The sequence below is a fragment of the Natator depressus genome, chromosome 9, assembly GCF_965152275.1.
Source record: "Natator depressus isolate rNatDep1 chromosome 9, rNatDep2.hap1, whole genome shotgun sequence".
NCBI lineage: Eukaryota > Metazoa > Chordata > Testudines > Cheloniidae > Natator > Natator depressus.
Window position 1 is genome coordinate 81287685 of NC_134242.1, and position 19481 is coordinate 81307165.

At 39.3% G+C, this 19481-nt stretch overlaps 1 protein-coding gene and 1 long non-coding RNA gene across 2 annotated transcripts in view; one reads left to right on the top strand and one right to left on the bottom strand.

The window, feature by feature from the left end:
• The window catches only part of ABCB7 (ATP binding cassette subfamily B member 7), a 69229-nt gene that overhangs the window by 37138 nt on the left and 12610 nt on the right, over window positions 1–19481 (bottom strand). Inside the window, exons 2-3 of the mRNA XM_074962441.1 lie at window positions 8113–8190; window positions 5190–5276 (exon numbers count right to left, since the gene is read on the bottom strand). Of these exons, the coding sequence (XP_074818542.1) occupies window positions 5190–5276; window positions 8113–8190 (165 nt within the window). The remainder of the gene's footprint in view (window positions 1–5189; window positions 5277–8112; window positions 8191–19481) is intronic.
• Window positions 1405–18354, top strand: LOC141993127 (uncharacterized). Its single transcript, XR_012640787.1, has 4 exons — window positions 1405–1595; window positions 4735–4975; window positions 5589–5640; window positions 18288–18354. It is a non-coding gene; the product is annotated as an uncharacterized LOC141993127 (long non-coding RNA).

A 19481-nucleotide genomic window follows, 5' to 3' on the forward strand; every position in this document is an offset into this window, starting at 1 on the left:
GAAAGAAGCAAAATATAAACCCAGAATAAAAGTTACATTCACTAACCAAGGCGAGTTTTATTCAAATTACCTGAAAAAACTATTCAGGAGTTTCAAGACATTAGGAAATCAAGAATTTTTCTTTTAAAAGTTGTCCTGAAGGTAATAAAATCTACAAAAACTATAAAAACAAGATGGCAAACACAGTACTGAGAAAAAGAAGTACAATCTATAGGTTCACAAACCAGTTATTTCACTTAAAACACCCCAATTTTAACCCCAAAAAGTATTCTCTTCCAGTCATGAATCCTCCACTTGTAGAGTATGCATTTAAATACCAGAGCTAAAAAACAGCATTATTAAATGCATGACAGAATTGTGTTTTAACCTAAAAATCTTGTCTATATGATACAGGAGGAAAATGATTTCTATACTCAAATATATGAGAGTTAGAAACCGTAGAATGACATAAAAATGTAATGCCATTTAGGAAAACATTTAAACTTTTCCATAGGAAACAAGAGTTGTTGCCTCAGCAAATGATGGGGTAGAAGTATGTCACTGGAGTTAAAATGTATCTTATTGGTTTGCCATTGTTTTTGTAGCTCTCCTTGTCAGAAGCTTCTGTACTATAACATAAGGGGCTAGTCAATGAAATTGAAAGGTGGCAAATTCAAAACTGACAAAAGGAAACACTTTTTCACTCAATGTCTGAACAGACCATGGAACTCAGTGACATTTGTTGTTGAGGGCAAGACTTTTGCAAGATTCAAAGAGGGACTGGACTCATATACAGATAAGAATAATCAGAGTTCAGTTAATGCTAAAATTAAAGCTTTGGAAGGGATCTAAACTCTCATTTTAGGGTTTAAAACAATCTATTAGGGTTTAGGATAAAACCTACATGAGGGGTAGACTATACCACATGTTTACTGGGGAGAAGGGGAAGGTATTTTAACTGCCTCTGAAGTATCGGTACTGGTCACTGTCAGAGGATAATGGGTTAGGCAAACAATGTTTCTGACAGAATATGGCAATTCATATGTTCCTATTTTTGTGAATATTGTCTTATGTAATTGTTATATAATAATTCTGATAAATGTAAGTGAATGCAATACTTGCACTTAGTGACAGAAATGTCCAATGTGTAACTGTATATTCCCTATCATTTTATTTGTATGAATGGTTTTACTTTTATTTGATAATGGAAAAAAATACAAACATTTTAACATAAAGCATCCGAGGGTGTGACAGCACGTGAAGTATTAAGTATTTCCCATAGTCTAGGGGCTAATTTATATAGCACCAGAAACTTATAAGGGACTGGTACAATAAGTGAACTGTGCTGAATTCGCACATTCTCCAAAGAGCTTGAAGTGTAACTACACTAACAGGTACAATACAGAGAAGAGTGACGGTTAATTATCGCTCTAATGCTTCATGGAACAAGTGGCTTTTTCAAGACTTTTGAATGCAGTGTGGGGGCTTGGCACATATTTCCTGGGAGACGGTTCCAAGTACCCAGGAACAGCATGAAAGAGAAAACAAAATCAGGAGTGCAGTGAGACAAAAGGGATCAAGGCAAGAGAAAGGTCTGCATGGACTATAGAAAACATGTAAGTTAAGTACATCATTAGATATAAAAAAATAAATGCAAGTTTCTAAGATTCAGTTTCTGAGCATACAGGAACTCAAATGCATTTGAAATTAAGTATTTCTGCTAGATGTTCAAAATTTTTAAACATTCATATTTTAAACTAAAATAATGGTAAGCAAATGTAATTTAGGTGCATTACCATGAACTGAAATGTTTCAAGTATTTAATCATTTAACAAGCTTCATGTCACTTATCCCTCTTTACAGAATAGTGACAAGGACTCTTGCTCTGCCTACCTAAAAAAGTGTTTATTTTCTTTTAGGATATTCTACAGTGTACACTGGCATTCTTTCAATCGGTACACATTGAAGTTATGGCTAAGAGCAAAAAACCAACCAAACAAAATCCCCAAAATGTTCTAGTTGGGTTAATTGTGTGTAAAATGTCACCACTTCATTTAAGAGTGGTCTCTGCAGTTGGGTAATCATGCATTATGAGGTCATTTAGCTATACATGACTACAGTTTAGTTTAAACAGTACTGTAAAGTTTTTGCTGATCTTTTATTTTATATCCTCCCCCTCCGACCCTGAAGCTCCTTTTTAAGTCAAGGACAAATCCAACATTCAGATGACAGCACACATCTTTCTGAATATAGCCAAGACGTTTTTATAGTGAGATAGTTTAGTGGATAAAGCAGAAACCTTTTTTCTTGAATTCCAAAGAAGTCTACCTGCTGTACAAAAATCATAAAAATGTGTGCCTCAGTTCAGACTCTAATGTAACATACAGTACTACACTGAAAACCAACAACTCCTCCGTCAGTGCTGGACACCCAGGGTTAATCTTGAAAGACAGAAAGGTTATCTAAAGCTGAAGGGAAGCCAGCCTAGCAAGTAAACTAAATTACCTATCACCTCTGTGTGGGTTAATCTTTCCATTTCAGGCTACATTTGTTGGGAAAAGTTTATTTGCCCTTTTCTGGATGAATTTTTATTAAACAGAACAGCCATGAAAATAGATGGATTTTACAATATAATTCTGTATTTCCCACACTGCAGCATACCTTACGTATTCCCCCTTACATCAATTTCATGTGAAAGACATACATTAGATTTAAAATTCACTGTGAAAGCCAAGTTTGAATCAGAGGGAAAAGGTAGGGGGTTTTTTTGTTAAGAGAAACGACTGCTGAAGCAACCTGGAGAAACCAATATCAAACTTAAGCCTATAATTTAACAGAAAAATCCAGCTCTCTATGTTTTGAGTCTCAGCTTCAATGGCGATCAGAATAGAAAAGTTAATAAGATACACTGACAACTGCTGACAGTACATACAGTACCTGAGCAATATAAGTACCCTCTACACAGCCTTTAACAAGTGGATATATATTGACAATTCATGAATCAGTAGAGGATGCAAAACAACATATTTCTGCTTATCCCTTTCTACACAGAAGAGAGGAGATATTTGCAGCAGCACATGCATGAATCCTACCCTTTGTAGTGAAGGATATGCATAAATAGTCTTGTATTTCAATCTGAAAAGATGATTTTTTTTAGCACCATTAATGGGTTGGAAGGAACAAACTGGTGCCATGTTAATAGGTAACCTACTAGAGTGACTGGAGTGGTTCTAATTATATGTTGCTATCGGCTAGTCAGACTTTGTACAGGAAAGCTATTAGAGAGAAAAAATGAGAAGGAAATATAAAGGCTGCAAACAAGGAATTCAATTTGGCTCCTTGAGGGCTCTGAATGGTTACAAAACGAAAACAGTCTATTCAGAATAGAGTGAGAAGGCAGCAAGTGATTTGCAGTGGCCTTGCAAAGGATCAAGAAAAAAAAAATTATCAAAGGATGCACCGAATATGTATTACATCAAAGTTCAACATAAAATGAACGTAGATATAATTATATATGTATAGAAACATGAATCTGAATGCAGAAGACATACAAGTCACAAGGTTAGGAATATTTTTTTAAAAATTAAGTCTGTTAAAGGTGACCTGTAAAGGAAGAAAGGGATTGTGTGTATCATTGATGCCAAAGGGCTTTCTTTGAGTATTGCCCATGCCATCTTTTTGGAAGGAGAACTTGCTATTGTCTCCCATGGTCTTCCAGTCTCTGCTGTGTCCCCTTGATAGTGTAGACTTCAATCACTAGGCCATTAACGAGTGCTAATAGTATAACATGTTTTGGTACATAATCTCATAGGATGCCCAGCAAAGGGAAAACATATACACCAGACATGTCAACATGCTTATTATTATAGGAAGGGGCTGATAGTGCCACCTGTTAAGGTTGCCTGACACTTCCCATTATGAGACCCTGTTTTCAGTTCCTTCAACTTTACTGAATGTTAACCATTTGGGCTGAAATTATACATACTGGTGTCTGCTTCTGGCTGAATTTTGGGGTAAATTTCAGTCAAAGCTCTTCAGCAGTTTCTAAGAATGAAGCTTGGGAAAAATATATTTCGTCCATGTTAAAAGTACCTATTTTTTTTTATTTTTATTTTTTTTTTAACAACTCTAGTATTCCCATGCTTTGGAGTTGGAACTGGTGGCTGGAATGCCTTTGTGATGTGCCTTTTGCTTGTCCCTGGAAAAATCTGCCCAAATTTGGTGAAGCTATAAACCTCTAAAAATAAAATCAAATCAAATCACAGTTTGCACATGCTCTGTAGAGACTTCTTAGACTTTAACAGTTACAATTTCTTAGGAGTCCATCCTGGCTAAGTATTCCTGAGCCTCTCTCAACCTCTCGTGCTGATCAGACTGGGCATGAGCCATGCTCTCACAGTAACTGAGGCTGCTCTAGCCCAGGGCTAAAGGGGTGAAGACAGACTTTCCCTATAATGGCTGCTCCAGGATGGGGTGGGGCCAGGCTCTGGAACTAAGAGCAGGGAGCTGTCTCTTCTGTCAGTGACTACTGTTATCCCCTCTGTACCCTGGCAGCATAGAGGAAGAAGCAATCTGACTCAAAAAGCAAACTGAAATAAACAGAAATTATACACAAAGAACCAATGTTAAATGAATATTCAAGTTGCAATGGGAAAAATTAGAAAGTGTCAGAATTAAGGTTGCCTGTGAAACATTTAATTAAAGGGATAATGACTTTATAAACTAACAAGTTTTTTTTATTTTCTATTGCTGCAGTGAGTGCAGGCAGAGTGAGTGATGCACTGACTTGTACTGACAAGCAAATTCCTTCTACACCAAATGTCAAGTCCTAGAAATGCCACCGACAAGCAGGAATAAGAGAACATATTAAAGTATAATGGAACATATCTGTCATGAAAAGTCTAAAATACCTGAAGCTAATTTCAAGTCAACATCTGTGACACTTTGGTGACTATTTATTTATAGAAAGCCAGAGAATTTGTGGGAAAATAAACAGGTAAAATCATTACCAGTGTTGGGTAATTTAAAATCTACTAATCCAAGGTTCACAACTAACACTATTTAGAAGACAACAGTCTAAAAACTAAACTAAGCAGTCATCTGTGTGAAACATTTGCTCTTTTCAATTGTTAAATGTTTGAAAACGCTGAACATGATTGATGCAGCATCTTGAACAGAGTTTGAGTAATATTGTCTAATCAAGCTTTTACCCCTTGCTTTGGATCGGTGTGGAGTCCTCCACCTGCATGACCATGCCAACATGTTCTCTTATCTATCAGTGGCCTCCTCTGGAGATTCTGTGTAAAAAAATAAATATCCATTATACAAAGACTACAAGAATCATGGACTTAAAAAACCAATGAACAAAACTTAAATTCTGAATTAAAGTGACAATCAGAATAGCGCTGAAGATCTAGTAGCTCAGGGCCATCACCCAGAAGAATGGAGGTTATGCCTCAAGAACAGTACCTTGCGGGGTAACAGTTATGTGTCAAAATACCTTAGAGCAGAAACTGTCTCTAAGAGTTACAGAAAGATCTCCAAATCCTTCAAGTACACATCTACTCTGAAAAATGACTATGTAAAAATGGCACCTTCTTTTTCAACAGACCTGCCTCCTGTGCACATGGAGCATACTATCTGCTGATCTTAGAGACAAAGGTATGTTTTTAATGCTTTTATTTCCTGTCGACCTTGCCAAGATCTTGTATACACATAAAGCTTGCCAGGTTTAACTAAGGTCTACTTTAAAAAAGGAAGGTTTAACTAAACCAATGCAAAAACCTATGTGGACACATTTATAAGTCAGGCGTACACTGAAATATCAATTTAGTTCAGTAAGCAACTGATTCAAAATAAGCTAAATTAATAAAAGGCAGGCGTAGACCAAATTAAGTAGACTCTTTAACCCAGTGGTGGGCAACTTGCGGCCTGCATGCAGCCTGTCAGGGTAATCTACTGGCGGGCTGCAAGACAGTTTGTTTACATCGACTGTTCACAGGCATGGCTGCCTGCAGCTCCTAGTGGCCGTGGTCTGGACAGCGGTCCCCACCCCACCCAGCTGAAGTGGCCACGGTCTGTGGCCCCTGGCAGCTGGAGCTGCTGGCCCCAGGCGCCCCCCCCACACCCTCGAGCATGAGCCCCCCCACCAAGTGCCCTCCACATTTAAACAGGTATTTTTAGTATGTCATGGACAGGTCACGGGCCGTGAATTTTTGTTTATTGCCTGTTACCTGTCCATGACTTTTACTAAAAATACCCATGATTAAATCATAGCCTTAATTATAAACAGGTTATAAGTCTCAATGGTCATTGTTTAATTACATCATAAATTAAATATATGAATTGCAATTTAGTTGTGTCCGATTAAGTCATCCAAATGTCATCTCATTTATTTTTTTAGCTATACATACCTTCCCTTGATGGGTAAGAAAATGCATTTTTACAAAGCCGCTGTTCAAGCACAACTGCACTTTCAATAAAGTGCTTAAAACCACCGCATTAGACTAGAATGCTATGATCAATTTGGCAAGTATCATAATAATGACACTTAGAGCTTTACAAATGCTTCCAAGTACTGTGCAAAGCATTAATCCACACCACCTCTTTGAGGTAGGATATTACTACTATCCCCACTTTGAAGACAGGAAAACTGAGTAGAGAGGTTAAATTACCTGCATAAGGCCAGGGAGGGAGGGATGGAGGGAGGAGGAAGAGAGACGGAACTGGAGATCAGTAACTCCTGAACTCTACTCTAATAGACCTTGCTTATTAAAAAACAAAATCTACAGTAAACACAGCTAATTTTGCAATCTTATCAAGCACTTGAAAGTGACTAAATGCTAAATTTAAAGTTGTCCATGAAATCTTAATTCTGTCCCTTTGTGTGTCAAATCTCTGCACTGAATGAGCAGGGTTCCTGTGGGGAAAAAAACAGTATATGATCATGTAATTAAAAACTATATTGTAATCCATATGTACAAGGGGGCATAATTATGATTGCATGGGCAACTCCAAGTGGTATTTCCTAACCAATGAGTGAGTGGATTTGCAACCTAAATAATGGTCTTTTAATACATTTCCTAGATGTTTAAAAAAAGATAAAAACAATGTTACATACCACTATAATAATCTCCCCATCATGCATCATCAAGAATCCTGAGACTGCAGCATGGCAGCACAGACTTCTACCACAGTGGTTTTCAAACTTTTGTACTGGTGACCCCTTTCACATAACAAGCCTCTGAGTGCGACACCCCTTATAAATCAAAAACACTTTTTTATATATTTAACACATTATAAATTCTGGAGGCAAAGTGGTGTTTGGGGTGGAGGCTGACAGCTCGCGACTTCCCCCCGCCCCCCTGTAATAACCTAACCCGACCCCCATTTTGAGAACCTCTGTTCTACCACTTCAGTTACATGGCCCATATGATGCTCCCAAAAAGGAGGATAGGAAGCAGGGGCCATGTGCCAGGTCAGAGGAGTGCAGGTTGAGGCAGCCCGGCCTGGTCCAGTCCCTTCCTGCTTCCAGACATTGCCAGTATAGTGTGTTCTGTGCTGCAGTGGTAGTGTGAACCTATTTTTTTTTTTTTAAATTGTGTTCAGTTATTTTAACATACTACCAAAATTTTCCTGATGAATACAAGTGGGAAACAGGAAATGATGATTTAACAGTTAATAATTCAGCTAAACTGAATGGAATTCCATAGGACAAACAAGTCACTTTGCTAACCAAGTGATTTCTCCTTAACTTTGAAGGCCTGCTGAAAACAAGAGAGGTAGAGCTTCTAAATAGATAGATTAGATAGATAGAAGCAAGAATCTTTTACAATGGAAAAAGTCAGGCAACCTAAATATTAGGGGACGCTACCAGGCAATATTATAAAATCTCATATATAATGTCTATGGGAGGTAGCATCATCTAATATATTAGAATTCAGGAGTCCCTGACTCACAATTCCATCTCTGTCACTCACATAACTTGCCAATTATCTAGTAGTACTTAGAAATCATAAAAAGGGAAAATTATATAAAGGATGTAAAATACGCAGCATAAATTGGAAGATGCTCCAAGGGACAGAATTTTCCCCCCCTGAGAGAGTAGAAGGAGTTAAGACTGCTTAATCCTACCTTTGCAGCATCGAATAATTGTCTTGAATAACCACTCCCCAAACTCTGCCATGTAGCTTGTCTGAATCTCTGTGGAATCTGCAGGAAAGAAGAAGAAGAAAAAAAAAGAGGATTGAGTAATTAACAGTGTATACTTCATGTTCAGAGAATATTTCACCTACTTGGTGTAAACATGCATAACATAGGAACTAAACAAAGGGAGTGGTTGACAAGTGATCAAAGAAAAAATAAGACGACAACAACTGGTGGGGAGCAGGTGCAAAATAAATTGCTTCCAACTATTAAAAATCCAAAACAACAAACCTTTCCCCCATCTCCACCCACGCTCTCACTAGGCTTCCTATCCTTTGTTCCTTGAAAGCCCTTAAGTCCTTCTTCTCTTCTCATTCTGTTTTGTCCTCAGAGGGCCTTTGCATTCTTTTCAAATATCCCCTTTTGTTCTGTTTTATTCTTATCCTTGTTGCCCTCCCTGTTTTCATTCCCTCTTACCTCAAATACTACGCTTGTACATTCGACCAAAAGGCTACAACTCTGCCTGGGAACTGCTGCCACTGCTATGAATCTGAACTTGACTGGGTTGCAAGTTTTTTCAGAAGGGATATAAAAAACACCATATTCATAAATATAGGACTCTGCATGGACATAACATAGGTTACTAGCAGATGCTGTTACAGAAACTGGAACACTGTATTCTAAGTACTGTAGGACACAGATCTTGTCTGCCTACCCTTCTGAAGTTCCTACAACCCTTTGGATGCTACCGAAATAGTAACTAACAGCCTTAAACCTGGATGGCCGTTTTCATTACACTCTTCCTTTCAATAAGGATGGTGAGCTATGTCCTCCCAAGCAACAGCAGACAGGGGGCACTCAGTGTGCTTCCATAACGTAACTGGTATATTTCAGCCAGGAAGCACGTTCTCTACCCCCAATGGTTGTTTCTGAAATCAGTCCTGATACTCCTAAAGCACGTGGCTAGTATTCCACCATAAACCCGTGTTCCACAGCTCTGTTGCGATACTAGCTGCACAGCATGCACAATATAAATCAATACTGTACTTACAGCAGAATAGCAAAAGGGCAGCTCATTGGCTCAAGGCAAAGAACAAACGTCAAGAAAATGAACTCTGAAGAAAAACATTTTTAACCTTAACAAATAGCACCATGGCCTTGTATATATTTTCTACACATTGCCTTAAACCTTCTTTTTGCACTTGTCCTAAGTCACATAGTACATTGTATTTCATCAGCAATTTGTAACCAAGTGAAATTAACTTCTTCACCATATAATACTTGCCCATTTTAACACATCTTATTGTATTATATCCTGCATATAGAATGTGATGAAGTATTTTTGGGATTAAACATTCTGTTAATTACTTTTAAAGATGCATCACGCACTTACGGCACTTAATGTAGCAAATGGCTTTCTAGTTATACATGCCATTCATATAAGCCAATGTGATCCATTCCAGCACCACACCTCAGCAGAGAAAAGTAAAACACGGTTTTCTTTAAATCTCTATGAGAAGATCCTGTTTGCATCCTAAAGGTTTACTGGAACGTTGACACCAAGCAGTTTGTCTCAGATTTATGCTGTAGTGCTTATGAAAGGTGTCAGCATGACATCCATATTTCTACCATCAGAGTCTTGACCAAATGACGAAGACACGCTGGTCTTTAAGCATAACAGTTTTTGCAAACAATTTTCCAACTATTGCTTAGCATGATGGGTGGGCAAGGCACTCTCCATATAAAATAATAAGAAATAAGATAAAGGGTAAAAGGGTTAAATTTTCAAAAACATGTAAGTCCTAATGACTTTCTATAGAACTTAAGGTAAAATGATTTAGGGTAAGTTTTGCAAAAGTGCTTCAGTGACTTAGAAGCCTACATTCCTGCCCAGAACAGCTTTCAGTCTTAACAGTCAATTTTTCAAGGAGTTCCCTGCAGTATCCACCACACCCTCCAGCCAACCTTTATAAAGCAGTACACAGTTGTGTGCGCATCATTTGCGGAGACAAGCTAACAAATCTGATGTGCCAGTGGTCTAATGTGGTACTGGAAATCCTAAGCACCCAGTCATACAGGTCAACATTTTCAAAAATGAGTGCCTAAAGTTAAACTCCTAAATAAGTGGTCTGATTTTCAGAAGTGCTGAGCCCCTCCCTCGCAACTGCCACTAACATCAACATTCACATCACATTTTTCATTTTATGTTTCAAATAGGAAGTAAGATCACAGAAGTTGGCGGGGAGGGGAGCAGCGGTAGCCCTCAAGGCAGTAATAGTATCTGTAACTAGTTTTAACTCTCATTTTAAACTAAGAGATTGCAAGTTGACACAGTCTCTTTAAATAAGCATATAACAAGCCAAATCATGTCAAATACTCAAACCTTTGGTTGCCTATACAACTGTGTTTGAAATCCATGCTCTGATCCAAAAAACAAAACAAAACAAAAAAATCCTGTCCATGGTGGTCATGGTAACAGCACTAGAAATTTGTTACCAACAACTTTGTTTAATCATGGTCATAGATAGCATAATTCTGATCCCACTGAGAACAAAGCCTTTGGAAGGTCCGATCTCAGTTGCAACACTGTCCTCATATGATTAAGCAACTGTTTGGTCTTGCCAATGAAGATGGACCTTATCACCGTAGATGTGTTTTTGCTGTGCAACTGAAATGTGTTACTGCTACAGCTGCAGGAGAAAAACCCTCAAATCTTGGCAGACATTTGATAATCCTTTAGCTTCATAATAAACTCTTTACAGAGACAGCCATCCTTCACAGAGAACTCCCTCCAAGTAGCTCCCTTCTGTTTATATCGACAAGAACTCAAGCACTTCCACAGACCAACTGAGGAAGCATGGCATGGGAACAGAAGCAATTTCAATGGTAACGAGGTGTCAAACCATTTAGGGCTTTACAAATTGATTCCAACATCTTGAATTCCACCAGGTGGTCCACAGAAGAAAGAGCAGACCCTATGGCACTGATGTGGTATGCTCTCTGCCTCAAACAGGCCATGGATGGCATTCTGCACTAGCTTCAGGTTCCAAGTGGTCTCTGTGCATAGCCACATGTAGAGAGCATTACAGCAATCTAATCTAACTGTGGCAGAAGCTGGAATAAGAGTACAGATGCCTACATTAAAAAAAAAAAAATCATTCGTGGAAACAGCCACCACCTGGGTATCCAGCAGCAGACCAGGATTTAACACCACCCCTCATTTGCATACTTATGCTACAAATGGCAGCTGAACTCCCTAAGTCAGGTGCAGTGATTAAATTAGGACAGCACTCATGACTGCTTCCCCAAATCTGTTAACACTGCCCTCTTGTTTGGATTAAACCAATGTTTCTCAAATGTGGCCACCAGGGGCTTTTCGTGCATCCACGACACTCTCCTGGTGATGGGCAGAGGAGGGGTGAGCAAAGCACTGGCCCCTTCCCCTCCCTCCTTGTTGCTCCTGGATGCACCACCCTGCCACTGCCTCTGGAAAGAGGTGGGGCACAACGCTGCAGGAGCAAAGTGAGTTCTTGACCCACCTTGGGGAGGAGGGGTTTGGGTGGCAGGCTCCAGCGGCAGGACTTCAGGAACCTGGCCATGCGGCCCGGGGCTCTGACCGCAGGGCAGCAGCTATTGACACCGCCCCCGCCTCTGGCCACGCAGCCCTGGCCTCCAGCTGTGAGGCTTCAGCCTCCGGACCCTGGTTCCAGCTTCATGGCAGCAGGCGCTGGGTCCTGGCTCCAGGTGCGCAGTGGCAGGCACTGGCCACAGGAACCGACTCCTAGCCCCAGTCACATGGCAGGAGGCTCCAAGCTACCGTTGGGGCGGAGGAACAACTGCCCACTGTAAAAAGAACAGGAGTACTTGTGGCACCTTAGAAACTAACAAATTTATTAGAGCATAAGTTTTCGTGGGCTACAGCCCACTTCATCAGATGCACAGAATGGAACATATAGTAAGAAGATATAGATATATACACGCAGAGAACATGAAAAGGTGGAAGTAGCCATACCAACTGTAAGAGGCTAATTAATTAAGATGAGCTATTATCAGCAGGAAAAAAAAAGTTTTGTAGTGATAATCAAGATGGCCCATTTAGACAGTTGACAAGAAGGTGTGAGGATACTTAACATGGGGAAACAGATTCAATATGTGTAATGACCCAGCCACGCCCAGTCTCTATTCAAACCCAAGTTAATGGTATCTAGTTTGCATATTAATTCAAGCTCAGCAGTTTTTCGTTGGAGTCTGTTTTTGAAGCTTTTCTGTTGCAAAATTGCCACCTTTAAGTCTGTTACTGAGTGGCCAGAGAGGCTGAAGTGTTCTCCTACTGGTTTTTGAATGTTATGATTCCTGATGTCAGATTTGTGTCCATTTATTCTTTTGCGTAGAGACGGCCAATGTACGTGGCAGAGGGGCATTGCTGGCACATGATGGCATATATCACATTGGTAGATGTGCAGGTGAACAAGCTCCTGATGGTGTGGCTAATGTGATTAGGTCCTATGATGGTGTCACTTGAATAAAATATGTGGACAGAGTTGGCATTGGGCTTTGTTGCAAGGATAGGTTCCTGGGTTACTGTTTTTGTTGTGTGGCGTGTGGTTGCTGGAGAGTATTTGCTTCAGGTTGGGGGGCTGTCTGTAAGCGAGGACTGGTCTGTCTCCCAAGATCTGAGAGAGTGAGGGATCATTTTTCAGGATAGGTTGTAGATCTGTGATGATACGCTGGAGAGGACTTAGTTGGAGGCTGAAGGTGACAGCTAGTAGCGTTCTGTTATTTTCTTTGTTAGGCCTGTCCTGTAGTAGGTGACTTCTGGGTATTCTTCTGGCTTTGTCAATCTGTTTTTTCACTTCAGCAGGTGGGTATTGTAGTTTTAAGAATGCTTGATAGAGATCTTGTAGGTGTTTGGCTCCGTCTGAGGGAGTGGGCTGTAGCCCACGAAAGCTTATGCTCAAATAAATTGGTTAGTCTCTAAGGTGCCACTAGTACTCCTGTTCTTTTTGCAGATACAGACTAACACGGCTGCTACTCTGAAAATTGCCCACTGTGGGTTCTCTCAAATACTTAAGACTGGAACCTCTCAAAAGCAATGCTATAAACTCCTGTTTAGGTCTGCAAGAAGCATGTAAATTAACATTTGGAGTGATCAAGCATATGAACACTAAATATTAAATCCACAATATTTTTGCTCAGTGTGTGTTCATGGGAGTAGAGGGTTGTAGAGCTATAATAACCTATGGGGGAAAAAAGAATTCACAGCCACCATGCTGAGAAAGAGCTAGATTGTTTATACAGTGCAGTAAATGTACATGGTATTTTATAGACAAATAAATCTCATTCTTATTCCAAAACAACATTTATAATCCAAGCAAGATTATAAACTTTGAATGAGATATTGGAAAATAAAAGTTTTACTTAGACTAATTTAGACTTACTGGTTTAAGTTATTCTATTTTCTTTACAATATTTTTTAAACTAATGATTTTCTTTCTATTACACAAACTTTACAAACTCGATTGTGAAGTATATTTAAAGAAGTTTTTATTTATAAGCTTTTATTGCAGCTCGCCTAGATTACATTTCCTTAATACAGGAGTTTCTAATCTATTTTTGTTGAAATAACTAATGTGAGGCCTGCTGTCCTGTCCCAGGACAGATCCAACCTTCCTTCAGTTTGGACTGTTGAAGAGGCAGCCCCTATGTGTAAAATGACCCGTGGCCAGATGTATTAGAGGCTGCCAAAGAAGCAGGAAGAAAACATTTTTGTTTGTTTTAAACAAGCCCCTGTTGCTTTATCTACAGCTGCAGGAACATACATGCAGGGGCAAAAGAGCTGGCTCTAGGGTCCTTCTTGTCAACTGCTGGAAATGGCCCACCTTGATTATCACTACGAAAGGTTCCCCCCCCCCCGCCGCTCTTCTGCTGGTATTAGCTCATCTTAAGTGATCACTCTCCTTACAGTGTGTATGGTAACACCCATTGTTTCATGTTCTCTGTGTATATAAATCTCCCCACTGTATTTTCCACTGAATGCATCTGATGAAGTGAGCTGTAGCTCACGAAAGCTTATGCTCAAATAAACTGGTTAGTCTCTAAGGTGCCACAAGTACTCCTTTTCTTTTTGCGAATACAGACTAACATGGCTGCTACTCTGAAACCGCTTTCTTTTGCCTCCCAGCCCTGCTCTTCTCTTCTGCTCACTCTCTGTAGATTGGGAAAAACAGCCCTCTTATACGACGGCAGTGTATCATTAGAACGATAAACTGCCCTCTTATAATGATAATACTTAAAATTGACATAGCACCTTTCAATTAAACATTACTTAAATAAGCCACACAACACCTCTGCAATTAGGGAAGGATCCCAATGTACAGATAAAGGAATGGAAACACACAGGATTTGTCTTTGGTCATACAGAAAAATATGTGAGGGAGCTGGGAATCCTAGTTCTCTTGAGTCCCAATCCTTCCTCTCATGCTTCTCTCTGAAAAATCCGGTATCAGCATGGAGGCCAAAGACTAAACTAGCATGGGCATCCCGCCCAGCAGTCAGGAACAGACAGTGGTGAGGCAGCCTAGGGACGTGGGACATAAGTTTGTATTGCTGCTTTCCGAGCGGTACCTGCTCCCTGGATAGCAGACTTCAGTCTCCAGTGCTTTCAGTCTAACATCCTTTTCTATCAACAGAAGTATTTCACAAAGAAAAAATGTTTTTGTGCCTTTTTATGGTCCTGTATGATGTACAAAGATGGCCCTTTGTTTCTGAATATTTCTGCTTGTTTTTTACTTCACAGATTGCACAGGCAACCTTAATGCTGGCATTTCCTAACTTCTGAGTATTTGACTTTGAAATATTAATATATTTTTAGTGCCATTTTTGGTTACAATTCTATACAGTTTCAATGATGAAACATAGTTTTCAAGTACAATCAATACTAAACCTATCTATTCCTACAATGTCATGGCTGTTAAATGTTATAAATATCTTAACACATCAGAGCAATGACTGCAAAGAACAATCAAGATTACCAAGAAGCATTTGTTCAAGGTCAAAGGCACTGAGAAAAGAAGAGTGAATGATAATAGTCGGATTGAATTTAGATTAGAGGGAATGAGGAGAGTGGAAATGGAAGACAGTGCATGACAATGAATGTGGAAAGAGAAAGTATGGGAATGGGGAGAGGTCCACTGATCAAACTGGGCTTTTTAGTATATTAAGCTTAGTTAGGCAGTCACTCTGTATGCAGAAAAATAAAGCTGAAGAGAACATTGGTTAAAATTAGTCATTTTGTGTGAGAATAACTTCACTTCCTCATTTGATTAAATTGTATTATTTAGCAATAATTACAAGAATTAACTAGCAACCTCCCCTGTGTATTTATCAGTGTGACCCCTTTTGGAAAGGCTCTTCCAAAAAGATGTGCACAGATGTTGGGAAAGAACACCAGAACCCACTAATGGCTTAAAAATACATGGGTTTCTATATTAGGAAACTCATGAGATTGTTTTTAAATTGACTGATTCTTTAAAATGGCAAAAGTTGGTTCACCATTGTAGAATGGGCCATCAAAAATAACCTTTTAAAAATGAATGCTATATGCATTTTACCAAAATATCTTCAGCTAAGCAGTTTACATTACAACAGAAAGATGACAAATTTTCCTTATTTTGCTGTTTACATTGACTTAAACGAGAGCTGCAGCTTGTTGGGACCTCTGAAAAAGACTTCTCAAGCTGGACACCGAAAATCTGAGACCAGTTCTGAAAAATGTAGCTGCATGTCTCTTTGTTTCATCTGTAGTTTTTAGAGAAGGCTTACACTGTAATGCTGTATATTTAAGAGAGACAAGGTGGGTGAGGTAATATCTTTTATTGGACCAATTTTTGTTGGTGAAAGAGACAAGCTTTTGAGCTTCAGAGAGCTTTTCTTCAGGTCTAGAAAATGTAACCAGAGTTTCACAGCTAAACAGGTGGAACAGGTTGTTAAGCATAAGGAGTTAACACACACTACTGAGGAATATCAAGACTCACAAACCATCTCAAACCACTAACCACACAAAGGGCCAGTTTCCTCCAGGACACAACCGACTTCCTCCAGAAACTCCACAATATTAACAATTTCCCGCAGAATACATTCCTTCCCACCATGTATGTCCCTTTCAGATATGCACCTCAAAGATGTTGCCAAACTAATCCATTTCATTCTCACCCACAACAACTTTACATTTAACAACACACAGTTTGTCCAAACAACGGGAACAGTCACTGGTACTGGGATGGTTCCTCAATATGTCAACCTCTTCATGGGATACCTCAAGGAAGAATTTCTGGGAAAATGCACCACAAAACCTATGTTATACACTGATGACACTTTCATTCTCTGGACAGATGACCTAACTCCCTCACAGATATCCACCACAACTTCAACAGCCACCATTTGGTTTCTTTGGTGAAACATGTCTATTGAGAAATGGCCTGAGGCCATCAAAATCACTTCACAGTCCATTAAACCATCCTCAAGTGATAATCCAAGTTCATTAAGTGTGTCCTGCTGCACAGGACTGATCGTGGGCAACATGCAGGCAATTCTGTCCTAAGACAAAAACCTTGCCTCAGTATGTAAAGAGAAAGGAATATTTTTCCCATGGTTATGCAAGTGTGGGTGGGTCACCAGTCATGTTTCGATGACTCTAATGCTGGGTGGTCAGGGAAGGTGCATGATACTTGCATCTTTAAGAATACAGGTCTTTTTGAAAAGATGCAAGCACACACTGGCATATTCACATTGGTGGGGCTAAAATGCAAACTGCGTTTCTTAGATGCAAGCCCAACCTTTGCCTCCCTGACTCATGAAATAATACACCTGGCACCTAGACAGGTGATAATTAAATCTTTCCTTGTTGCTAAGTATATGCAAGACCACAGTGGAGCATGCGTTTGGCAGATTAAAGGATCAGTGGAGATGTTTTATGAATAGGCTGGATCTCAGAGAGCCAAATATTCTTGTTACTGCTGCATGTTGTGTTTTATATAAATTTAAAAGGCCATGGGGGAAATGGCATGGGGGCGGGGAAGCGAGGGAGAGAAGACAGACTGATTTTGAGCAACCTGACACGGGCAATTAGCTTCATCAGCAGGTCAGTTTTGTCAGTAGGTCTTAAAATTGGGTGTGGACACATGCAAAGCTGTGCCAACAGAAGACAAAAGTTTTACCAGTAAACTTTGTAGTCTAGACGAGGTCTTAGAACAGGTGACAAAAACATAAACAAATAAATTTAATTGAAATAGCACCTTCAGTCATGAATCTTTGTTGTGACTGCTTATTAGAAACCAAGAGCTATAGAAAGCAAGTTAAAAAAAACACTCTCTTGTATGAATAAAAAAATGCAGATCTTATCACATATTACACATTGTACCTGGAACGGCAACATAAGAAGAAAAATTGAGGAAAACTGAAGTTAACCTATTTCTGTTTTTTACAGTTCTACTTTCCAGTAACGTCCATCGTTTTACTTTTTACTGTTGACCATGTGGGCTTTGAAGGGAACCCCTAAGCATACTACTTGACTCATCCAGATTAATCATATAACAATTTGCCTTAGTTGCAGGACTGCTGCTCTTTCTAATCTATTCTTCTTTATCCCCTTTATATTTGTTCTAGACTGAATAATCTTTTATTATAGGCTCTGTTTCAGATGCAGGTAAATTGCTTTGGGAATGGTCCTAAACTCCCTAAAGACTACATTTCCATTTACTTGGGTCACTTTTCAAGATCACTACGTAGGCCACATCCAACACTTTGGTCTTTAGTAACATCCAGGTTTCAGAGTAGCAGCCGTGTTACTCTGTATTCGCAGAAAGAAAAGGAGTACTAGTGGCACCTCAGAGACTAACCAATTTATTTGAGCATAAGCTTTCGTGAGCTATAGCTCAGTTCACCGGATGCATATCCAGCAGACGTCATAAGTCAAACAGGAGCTCTGACAGGAAGCACTTCATGTGTATTCCAATCGCATTGGAAGGGTGAGATAGAGAAGTTATATTTGTGGAAACATAAAATTAATCTCAATGTTAAGGTTTGGAGTCTAGACACAGTTCCACACTATACTGTGCATAGAAGAGACTTAAGAAAATTATTTATTATATCTGTTTTCCCGCTAGAATCCATTCCTCTCTCCAGGATGCAAAAGTTAACATCTCTTTGCACTCTGTTTTGAAGCAACAAGCCTCTGAAAAACTACTGAACTAGGTAGGTGAGAGAGTGGAGACAAGAACTGCTATTATTTGTATTGGCATATCACCCAAATGTCTCAACTAAAATAGATCCCCATTGGGCTAGACAATGCACAACATACATACAAATACTGCTCCACCCTAAAGAACTTACAACTAAAGAAAAATTCAAGTTGAGGGAAATGGAATACAATATGAATGCAAAATAATGAGGGTGGTGATGGGCAAACATTTTAATAATGTGGAACTAATGATAAGTTATTAATGTTTAAACCTTGCTTTATTATTTTTAGACTTACCTTTTCCCCATATATTTAACCCTAGCCTTTTTCTATTTTTTATAGTCATTTCCCCCATAAAATAAGAAAGAGAACCACCATTCTGTTTGGACTTTTCATTTATTTTGTCCCCTTCCTGTCCCCACTTCTATCTGAGATTAGGTGTTCTGTCAATGAAGTTTCATTTCAGCCATTATTGCCTTCTGTTGCACCCAACAAGCTCAAAGGAAACTAATGTTTGCTGACTAGCGTAGTTTTTAAAAGTAATGTGAGTGAGGAAGTGACAGCTCTTGCTAAAGTTGCTAAAACATGCATTAATGTCTTTATTTTCAAGGTTCTTCAAGGCCTACACCCACCTTACCTATCGCCTCTCATTCAGTATAAAGAGTTTGACTCCTGCCTGATGCCAGCCTCCATTGCCCACTGGTTGTACAGTATTTTAAAACAAGCACCTTTGTGCTCATCTCCTATGCTGCCCCTCACGCTTGGGAGGAGTTCCCTGTAAACATCCTGAAAGCCACTTCAAATCCCTCCTTAAAACTCACTTTTTCTGTGAGTTCTACAAAAACTTGACAACGGTTAATGTACTGAGACCACTGCCTGTGGTGCTCGCCAACATTGTCTCATTGCTTCTTTACACTCCCCCATCTGTCTGTGGCCATCTCTTCTCTGATACTTAGATTATAAACTCTTTGGGTGATGGCCCATCTTTTGTTCTGTGTTTCCACAGCACCTAGACCATGGGGTCCTGGTCCACAAGTACAGATCCTTGGCATTACACTAACAAATTATTATTAATAATAATAAATAGTTGGAAGAATAAACAAATAGTGCTTTAGATTAA